At 43.1% G+C, this 10,725-nt stretch overlaps 1 protein-coding gene across 1 annotated transcript; it reads right to left on the minus strand.

Annotated features, from left to right (window-relative positions):
• Positions 1-718: 718 nt before the first annotated feature.
• CCER1 (coiled-coil glutamate rich protein 1) lies at positions 719-4,035 on the minus strand. The gene is made up of 2 exons (XM_020894870.2): positions 1,959-4,035; positions 719-1,439 (listed from the first exon to the last, which is right to left on the minus strand). Exon 1 carries the CDS (start codon positions 3,276-3,278, stop codon positions 2,043-2,045), a length of 1,236 nt encoding a protein of 411 aa, XP_020750529.2. The 5' UTR covers positions 3,279-4,035; the 3' UTR covers positions 719-1,439; positions 1,959-2,042.
• Positions 4,036-10,725: the final 6,690 nt, after the last annotated feature.

The raw sequence follows: 10,725 nt of genomic DNA on the forward strand, positions 1-10,725 counted from the left end.
CTTTCATAGTGGTGCACTTCCTTTAGAATTCTGGCAGTGGCCAGTTTGTCTAACTTCATTTAGTGTCTGCCCTTTGGACTAAACTACAAAGGGGGGATTTTGCTTATTCACCATCGTATCCTAATCACTGTGGTCCCTGGCTCCTGGTAGTTCCATAATTATTTGTAAATAATGGTTCCCATGAACTCTTGAGGCACTACTCATGTTTGCATCCCTTCCAGAGACTAATGAATAATGTCTTGTGTATGTGCAGGCAATTAACATGTGCTAAATTTTGTCATGTAAAAGTAGAATCTTTTCTAAGAATAATTTGAGAACTGCCCAGATATGATTGTGAATTCAGTCCTAAATGAAAGTGTTTATTTAATGAAAACTTAGCGATTACTTAAGTATCTTGGAGAAAGTATTTTTAGACTGTGACTTGTAAGGATTTATTAATTAGTATCAGCAGGAGGATTCTTGGTTTCCCCTTGTGCATTAGAAATGCATATGGGTGGTCAATTTTATAGGTCACCATAAAATTGCATCTTGCAGAAAATAATGATTTCTTAAAAGCATAATAAATGTTTGGTTAGTCACTGCTGTAGTTTGGACTGTTTAGTGTCATATTAAAAAATAATCCTACAATCTTTGTGTTAGTTTTTCTTCTTACATTTATCCTGTTGACCACTGAATAAGATGTCTGATATTCAAAAATAAGAATTGAGAAGCACAGTAGTTTCATTCAACACTATTTTATTATCTTTTTTAATAGCTTAAGCTTATCACCCCCAAAAGCTGCAATAAAATCAGCATCCAGGTAAGAGATCACCCTACAGTCTTCTCTTCATTAAATACTGAATGGTGGTTCAGACTATACTTAGCAGTATAGTTTGTCAAAAGATGTAATTTTTGAGAAGCTGGACTCAAATCCTTCATTTAAGGGAATTTTGGAAATATGCTATGACTGGAACTTTTATTAAGTTATGAGAATCAAGGATCCAAGAACTGTATTATTCCTAAAAATGTCTGAATAAAAGCTGTTATTCTGAATGTTGAATTCTCCATAGGTAATTGTTTAGACATCAGAAACTAGTTCATACAAGCTTGCACTTAAACATATTTGTCTCCTTTATAAGGAAGACAATTGGGAAAGAAAATTAAAAAACAAAATATTCCACCCCCAAAAGGCCAATCATCTTTAAAAATTTCATTCTGCAAAATCTATTAATCTATTTTTATTATTCCTGTGAACTTATGACAAGGAATATATCCAGGAACAAGGCTTCAAAATCTATGTTCCATTGTTTGCAGTTACCTTAGATTTTAACTAGGTGTGCAAGTTGACTTCTGACCATGGGGAATCCTCTCCATTCATGGATTTATGGATTGCGGAGGCCATGGCAGATAACCAGTTCCACAGAAGCAACTTCATGTTCTTCTGAGGAAGATCCATAGCACTGTGGAACAAGGAATATAAATGAGCGATGCCATAAGAGACTGCAAACGGGGTTACCAAAATACAGCCCTCAAAAATGAACTCTGAAGGTGGAAAATCTATAAGAAAAAAAAATTAAAATAGGTATTTTTAAATGGTTTCAGCTATCATGTTAAAAGTACCAACCAATATTTAATAAACATGGCACATGCTTCTTAGGCATCTAACAGTCAAAATAACTGTTCATTCCAAGCTCATTAGGTAGAGATGATGTATGAAGTTGTTATAAAAGGAAACATTTTCAGCATTGAGAGAATTATTTAAAAAAACAAAAAACCTCAAGCATCTATAGGAGAAAACACCAAATGAATATATTCAAACTGTAGTAATAAAATATTTGGCCTTTAATCATTTCCAGTTAAATTATATTTGAAAGCTCTCCCTCCCCCACCCATAGTCATACACAAACACACCAATTTTTAAACGTTTTATAATGGCCAAATATGGGGTTTACATAGATAGGTTTATTAATGGAACTCACTTTTTCATTGGTTTTTGACAAGTGGCTAATTCATTTTAGCCTCCAATCAGTTCCATCGCATTCCTCAATCCCTTTCCTGATGTCTTAACAGTTAATGTCCTGTACCATGAAGAGTGTTTCCTGTGGCACTTGGGGAATTCTCTCTTTGGGGCTTAAATATGTACAGTTCATAAAGTTCTCTCTCTCTCCTTCAGCCCCCATCAGGAATGATAAAGGCATTTCCAGAGGCAAACGATCCTCTTCCTCCGTCTGCTCATCCTCCGCCAGCCCCTCTTCTTCCTCTGCTCTCTCCTCCGCTAAATCCTCCTCCACCTCCTCCTCCCGCTCCTCCATAGAATCAGCCTCTTCGCTCTCCTCATCCCGCTCCTCCATATAATCAGCCTCTTCGCTCTCCTCATCCTTGGCCTCTGCCTCTTCATCCTCCTCCTGGCTCTCCAACTCCTTGCCATCACACTCCTCCTCGTCACACCACTCCTCCTCCCCTTCCTCTTCCTCCACCAGCTGTGAGGTGGCCGACTGCTTTTCCTCGTCTGGGTCAGGACTGAAGAGGAGAGAGGGGTTCTGCCCAAAGCTGTACCGAGGATCTTGCGGCGCCCCGTCTTCCTGGCCACCGCTAGGGGGCGCGTCGTTTCCGAAGGCGCCCTCAGGGGAGGCTGTGCCCGGCGCCTGGGCCTGCTGCGCCCGCAGCGCCGCCTGCTGGCGCTCCAGCTTCTCCTGCTGCCGCATGTCCTCGTAGATCTGGTTCATGATGAACTGTGTGGTGTTGGGCGGCGCCCGCATGCCGGGGGCGCGCCACCCGTACAGGTTGACCGGCCGCAGCAGCGTTCTCAGATCCACCGGAGGGCTCCTCTGGGCGGAGCGGCGAGGGTGACGGCGCAGGCCGCGGCTCCGGCGACCCCAGCGCTTCTTCCTGCCCGGGGGCCTCGCCCAGCCGGGGTTCCAGGGCCCGTGGCAGCAGGAGCAGCAGCAAAGGCAGAGCGGATGCAGGCCATACACCCGGATCACTTGCGCCCGGCCCGGGGGCTTCCGGAATCCTGCCGGAGGTGGGCGCCAGGGCCCTCCCCAGTGCCCCCAGTTAGAACACACGGCCCAGTAGGGACGCCGGGGTGGCTGGAACCAAGGGCCTGGACCGTACTGCTGCTTCGGCTGGTTCCTCGGGGGCTTGTACTCGGCCTTGGGACCGTAGCGAGGCCGCCGCCTGTAAACGGGAGCGTCCCTGCGCCTTCGGGGGCCGGATGACCAGGTGGGTAATGGGGCAGAGGATGCCCAGCCGCCGCCCAAGTTAAGAGGATCCTCTTTTGTGTCGAGGGTCTGGGTCATGATTCAGGGTGCTCCGAGAGGTCGACACGGTAGCGCCCTAGAAGCTGTCGTCGCGTTTGGACAGATCTGACGATCTCAAGGGCCTCGTTTCTCTCTCCGCCCAGCACCACGTGCCCACCGCTGGGATCACGGCTTTGTCTCCAGAAGGATCCCCGCCTCTCTGCTCGCTCAGTCGCTGTCCAGCGTAAGTTCTGATCCTTCGCACCCGAGTTGTCTTGCCCAGGTGGGTTAGGTGGGACTGGGATTGGGTAAGGATGGTGGGTGAAGAAGGTGTTGGTGGGCAACGCGCGGTGAGACCCGCTCCCGGGTCCCAAGCACATCCGCCTCACTGGATTCGCGGGCTGGGGCTGGGGGGAGGCAGCGGTCGCGCCGTTACCTTGCTGCTCCCTCTCAACCTAGGTGCTTCACCGTCACCGTCTGGGCTGGACTGGGGTGGCGAGGGCCGCGGCAGCCTTTAAATACCGGCCGGGGGCCCGCGTGCCCACCGCATCCTTGGTTGCCCCAGGAGACAGCCAATTGGGGTTGAGGTCATTCTCCCGGGCGTGGAGGTGGGGTTCCGGCCGGAACCAGGTGCTCAGTGAACATTCGCAGGGGGCTTGTGACGTAGATTTTGCTGGAGGGAGGGCGGAGGCTGGGTTTGTGCAGCCCATGTTAGGGCCGTTTCTTTGCACCCTCGGACCACCTTGAGGTGCTGGGTTAGAGAAGATGGACCCTCAGCCAAACCCAGAGGCGGGGGTTGGGGAGAAACTTGTCTGTTGAGAAATAATATCCTACACCTTTGGGGTGATGGAAGGGGTAAAGAGAAAGCCCCTAGAGTCGGAGACAGGGCACCATGCCTTACATTGTGGCCCCTGCGCTAACTTCTGGAGCTGTTTCATCATGCATAAAACTAGATGGCAAATGTTTATTGCGTGTGCTTACTCTGCAGGTGGGCTCATGGCTCACAAGCCTCACACCTACTCTGTGAGGTAGGTATTGTTACCACGTTTTGTAGGTTAGGAAGCTTAGACGTTAATTTACCCGAGCTTGTGAGGTCAGTGAATTTAAGGGCTAGTGTTTAAAAGTATTTGACCTCAGAGCCCAAATTCTTAGTGAGGTTACTGCAGTGCCCAAACACCTTAAACGGGGCTGTGATGAAGAGAACAGGGAATCTGTATGGTCAGGCACCGTACTAATCGTAGTATATCATGTACATGTGCTTTGATTAAACATTACCAGGATGTATCCCGTGGGTTTGTTTGTAAGAATGCTACTGTGCCAATTGTTTTTGTCTTTTTGTTAACCAGGCAGCATGGTACCTTGGGAGCCTCTGTAATATTACAGTTAAGAGTATGGGCCTTGGTTTAAATGGACAAGAGCCTACCCTGAATGATTCCCTACAGTCCTGCCTGACTCTTCGCCGCCCTGTGGGCCATAGCCTGCCAGTCTCCTCTGTCCATGGAGTTCTTCAGGCAAGAATACTGGAGTAGGTTGCTATGCCCTCCTCCAGAGTATCTTCCTAATGGAGGGATAGAACCTGTGTCTTCTGCGTCCTCTGTGCTGGCAGGTGGACTCTTTACCACTAGCGCCATCTGGGAAGTCTGCTGCTAAGTCACTTCAGTCGTGTCCGACTCTGTGTGATCCTATAGACAGCAGCCCACCAGGCTCCCCCGTCTCTGGGATTCTCCAGGCAAAAACACTGGAGAGGGTTGCCATTTCCTTCTCCAATGTGTGAAAGTGAAAAGTGAAAGCGAAGTCGCTCAGTCCTGTCTGGCTCTTAGCGACCCCATGGACCACAGCCTACCAGGCTCCTCCATCCATGGAATTTTCCAGGCAAGAGTACTGGAGAGGGGTGCCATTGCCTTCTCCGCTGGGAAGTCTAGGTTTATCCAAATCTGTAGAAGGTGTAACCGTCAAGAAGAGCCCTAATGACCCCTAATATAAACTATGGACTTTTGTTGATAATGATGTGTCACTGTAGGTTCATTATTAATAAATGAACCACTCTGGTAGAGGATGTTTATAATGGGGGAGAGAGTATATGAGGAATCTCTGTTCCTTCTTCTCATTTTGCTGTGAATATAAAATTGCTCTAAAAAAAAACGGCTAATAAAAAAAAAAATAATGGCTTCCCTGGGAGCTCAGTGGTAAAGAATCTGCTTGCCAGTGCAGAAGACTGAGGCTGGATCCCTATATTGGGAAGATCTCCTGGAGAAGAAAATGGCAACCCATTCTCCAGTACTCTTGCCTGGGAAATCACATGGACAGAGGAGCCTGGCAGGCTACAGTCCATAGGGTCCCAAAGAGTTGGGTATGACTTAGCAACCAAACAACAACAGTAAAAAGTAGAGGTGCTTCAATTTCAACTCAGCAATTATTCACTTCTGGAAGCCTCCAGTTCCTTACCCATACCATGAGTATAGTTATAGTGCCTGTTGCGTAGAGTTATGTTAAGGATTAAGTATCAGTTAAAGCACTTAGCACAGATACTCTGTGAGCACTTAGTAACTGGGAACTAGCATCATTGTCATACTTACATGTTTTAGGACTTGTCAAGAAATTGATCCAGTACGTGTAAAGATAACTAACCTTATGCCTGAAGCAAAAATAGACTAGATGTCCCCATCCTTGTGTCCTTTTTCTTGTCCCACTTTTGAGAAACAGCAGGAAAGTACCACCGGCTTTGACCCTACAGAAAACTGTCAAGTATATTCCTTTATTAGCTTCCTGTGCTCAGTGGAATTGTGCAAAATGGAACACTGCCTCCTGGGAACTGAGTCCATACAAGCTTCCATTAAATGACAGAGAAGCAAAATATGGGGAAGCCCTGATGCTTGCAAAGGTCATTGATACTTTCCTGGTTGAAAATTGAGAATAGTACAGGGGTTCATGGATCAGCACTCCACCCTTTGACGTGGGACTTATAGACTCCACAGACATCATTCAAGTTCATTTGTTCTGTGGTTTGCTGAGGAGACACGTCTGCTTGAGTCCAAGGGCAGAATGCTGACATTTTAAGCCTCCAGTGTCCATTTTTGGACAGACTCCCACACACTTGGTGGTGAGTCACCCCCTGATATGCTGAACTTGGAAATGTGCTATTCCAGATTTATTTTTCTAAGAACATATATGGTATATGATATTGAGTTTTAATTGAGATCTTTAGAAATTGAGCATGTTGATTAGTGGAATTCCCATCTGTTTCTTTCTTTAAAAAAAGATTACCTCAAGGATAATTAAGGGCATTTTTTTGATCAGTTGATGTGAACTTTATATAAGTAATACTGGCTTTATACACTTTTCCCATGGTGAGATATATATCTTTCAAATCTGTCCTCCCTACTTAATAACATTAATGCAGAATTGTCTTCCTTTTCTTAAGAGAAGCAGCAAATTACCATTTATGATTTTTGTTTTTTTTCAGTAGATTTACATTATAATACTGGTTGTTCATGTACTGGTAAATTACTCAAGAGAATTAGCACCGGAGCTTGTTAAGCATCACCATCAGAAATGCAGTTAAGAAATTTTAAAGACTTTTAAAATTGACCCGTATTCTTCACAAACTGCAAAAGGAAATACTTTGATTCAACATTAAAATCCAACACACCATATTTTTATATATTGTATCCATCTAGATTGTTACATTAAAAATTCCCACAAACTTAGTCATCCATAGTTAAAACAATGTGTACATACATTTGTTTTCTCAGCATTTCCAAGTGTTGGGATTCAGGAACGACTTAGCTGTGTTTTCTGCTCAGGATCTCCCTGGGGCGAAGATATAAGCATTTGGCTGTTTGTGCCCTCATCCTGGAGCTCAATTTGGGAAAATCTGCTCCCAAGATCATTCATGTCATTGGCAGAATTTATTTCCTTGTGGCTGTTTAACTGAAGGCCCTAAACTTTAGCTTGCATGTTGGCTGGAGGAAGTCTTCAGGTCTGGAGGCTAACGGCAGGTTGGCGAGGACAATGGTGGTCCTTAGAGGCAGCCTGCAGATCCCAATCATGGGCTTCCTCACCGTGGCCTCTCACTTCCTCATGATAGCCAAGAGCCTCTCCTTCGTGCTTCCTAGCACAGTGAACACTCAGAGACACATATATGTGTGTATCATAATCATGGGGCTTGACTTTTGTGACATCCCTGAGCTTTGTCATATCCTCTTGGCTAGAAGCAAAGCCCAGGTCCTACCAGGGCTCAAGAAGAGAGGTTGGATACCAAAGGCACGTATACCAACAGGCAGGAAATCATTGGGGATCACTTTAGTCTGCTTGCACACATTTCAAGTAAAGGCAGTCAAATATGTCCTTTATAGCAACTAGTTGCAACTTGGGAGATTTTAATGATACTGCTGCATTTTGAAATTCTGATGAGTGCCATGTAACAGCATTGATTTTTCTATGTTTCATGTTATTCAGAGCGTTATTTTGTTAAGTTGAAAACACTGCAGTCTTGGTTGTGCATTTGGGTGACTTGAAAAGAATGAATTCTAACACTTGATGGCAGTAGTAACTCAAGATTCAGTCAGTAAAAATCCTTATACCAAAGAAACTGAAGCTAGACACTTTATAAAAAATATTTTATCACATATATCAAGTTACTCCAGGTTGCCAATATTAATTATCCTTTTTTTTTTCCTGGAGTGGTAGAATTGGGTATATTTATTAGATTTTAGCATTTTTTGGACTGGATTTTGGAAAGCTGAGCTCAGCTAATTAAACTTATAAATAAAATTCTTCAAAGTGGGATATACCTGATACATTGGTCAGAGAAATGAAATGCAAAGAATATTTCATATTTATCTTTGTAATCAATGTGTTGCTATGATATACAAAAAGTAATGTAAACATAACTCCTTTTATGCACTCTCAAAAACTTGCTTTTTTCCACCCTGAAGATATTCATGTAGTTTAAAATGTCATCGCCATCTAGTGATTACAGAGACTAAATGCAAGGTATTAAGCCTTTCCAACTTCTTGAAAGCGAGAAAAGGATTCAAAACTACTCATTGCTTTCTCTCCACAATTTGGAAAGTTGTGGTGTTTGAAAGTTAATGAGGCACCTTGTACACCAGGAATGCCACTGTGATATTTTCCATTTATGATTCTCATATTATTTAAATAAATTGAAAGTTTATAATAAAATAACTACAAAGACAGTGTTGCTACAGATTTAAAGAGAAGTAAGGATGTGAATTTTACACTTATAATAGTAGTCTTTGTAGGTATTATTTGCTATTGCCTTTTGAAAATATTACTAACCCTCCAACAACTCAAGGTTTTCAGAGGATTAGCAAAATATATTGTAGTCCTGTTATCTGAGAAATATGTGTATTTGGTGAGAATTAGGAATTTCAATATGGAGATGTTTGCTTATAAATAGTTTTAAAGTACACTATAATATGGGACAATAAAATGCAATGGCCTCCCCCTTGGAAAAGAACCTGTAATATTTAGAGAAAAAGAAATGTGTATAGCATATTCATGAAGAAAAACTGTTGCTATAAGGAAAAAAGATTGTGTTTAATCAGGGATCAATTTTAGAATCAGAGCTTTCAGTTAAGAATGTGAGGTGTTTAAAGTGGTCATTTAAATGGGATACATTTAAAAGGAATGCTATTATCACATACTGTATTTTCAGGGTTATAGTACTACTTTGTCCTCATAGAGTTGATGATGAATTACATCTGTAAAGCAACCTTGTGAGTAGGCAGTCATAATGCACATGAGAATGTCAACTGACCCCATAGCTTTTGCATAATGATACTCTTTTTACCCAGTATTTTCTTTTCTTTCTTCCTTCCTTCCTGTCTTCCTTTTCCTTTCTTTTCATTCTTTCCTTATCTTTTCATTCTTTCTTTCTCTCTCTCACTCTATCCCTCCTTCCTCTTTCTTTCCTTTGACTACAACTTCCTACACCCCACTCTCATGATTTTGTAGTCATGGTGTGTTGAGAAGACTGTGAGAACAGAGGGGTTTTCTATGACATTTGTGGGGAGAAATCACAAGATTCCGAGATCTTGTAATGATTCCAAGATCATCAGTAGTTTGTGTGGGCAGGCCATTATGAATTTATGGACCCTTTCCTCCATTAAAAAATAAAAGTTATATTTTATATCGTGTTGCTATAAACACTAATATATTCCAAGCTGGATTCTTTATTGCCTGTTTACTATTATTACTATAACTGTGTGTTTTCTTTTTATTGAAAAGCATATGCAAAGTTCTGAAAATGAGTAAGTCAGCCTTGCCTGCTGGGAGTCTTTCTTTACCCTCCTGGTCCAAAGCATCTCAGTCCATCTTTCTGCTGAATTTCTGGAGGTTGGGTATCTGGAAGCCTACTCTAGACCCCAGAGTGTTTACTCAAATGTGACTCAAAGGCCTTTGGCCATTTGGAAGTCACTGTGGCATGCAAAAAGATAACACTGAGCTTGGCACCTATGTTAGTCTGTTTGGGCTCCCATAATATCATCCCATAGATTGAGGATAGGATATCCAAATCAGCTGATTTGACTTCTAGTGGGAGCTTACTTCCTGGATTGCAGATGGACGATTTCTCATTATGTCATCACCTGGCTTTTCTTTTCTTTTTTTTTAACTAATTTATTTAATTGGAGGCTAAATACTTTACAATATTGTAGTGGTTTTTGCCAAACCTCGACATGAATCAGCCACAGGTGCACATGTGTTCCCCATCCAGAACCACCCTCCCACCTCCCTCCCCGTCCCATCCCCCAGGGTCATCCCAGTACACCGGCCCTGAGCACCCTGTCTCATGCATCGAACCTGGACCGGCGATCCACTTCACATATGATAATATACACGTTTCAATGCTTTGCTTTCAAATCATCCTACCCTTGCCTTCTCCCACAGAGTCCAAAAAACTGTTGTTTACATTTGTGTCTCTTTTGCTGTCTCGCATATAGGGTCATCGTTATCATCTTTCTAAATTCCATATACATGTGTTAGTATACTGTATTGGTGTTTTTCTTTCTGACTTTCTTCACTCTCTATAATAGGCTCCTGTTTCATCCACCTCATTAGAACTGATTCAAATGAATTCTTTTTAATGGCTGAGTAATATTCCATTGTGTATATGTACCACAGCTTTCTTATCCATCCGTCTGCTGATGGGCATCTAGGTTGCTTCCATGTCCTGGCTATTATAAACAGTGCTGTGATGAACATTGGGGTACACGTGTCTCTTTCAATTCTGGTTTCCTTGGTGTGTATGCCCAGCAGTGGGATTGCTGGGTCATATGGCAGTTCTATTTCCAGTTTTTAAAGGAATCTCCACACTGTTCTCCATAGTGGCTGTACTAGTTTGCATTCCCACCAACAGTGTAAGAGGGTTCCTTTTTCTCTGCACCCTCTCCATCATTTATTGTTTGTAGACTTTTGGATAGCAACCATTCTGACCGACGTGAGATGGTACCTCATTGTGGTTTTGATTTGCATTTCTCTGATA

Source organism: Odocoileus virginianus, chromosome 24, assembly GCF_023699985.2.
Source record: "Odocoileus virginianus isolate 20LAN1187 ecotype Illinois chromosome 24, Ovbor_1.2, whole genome shotgun sequence".
Classification (NCBI taxonomy): Eukaryota; Metazoa; Chordata; class Mammalia; order Artiodactyla; family Cervidae; genus Odocoileus; species Odocoileus virginianus.

Coding starts and splice junctions, on each gene's coding strand:
- CCER1 (XM_020894870.2), bottom strand. CDS start 3,278: ATGACCCAGACCCTCGACACAAAAGAGGATCCTCTTAACTTGGGCGGC.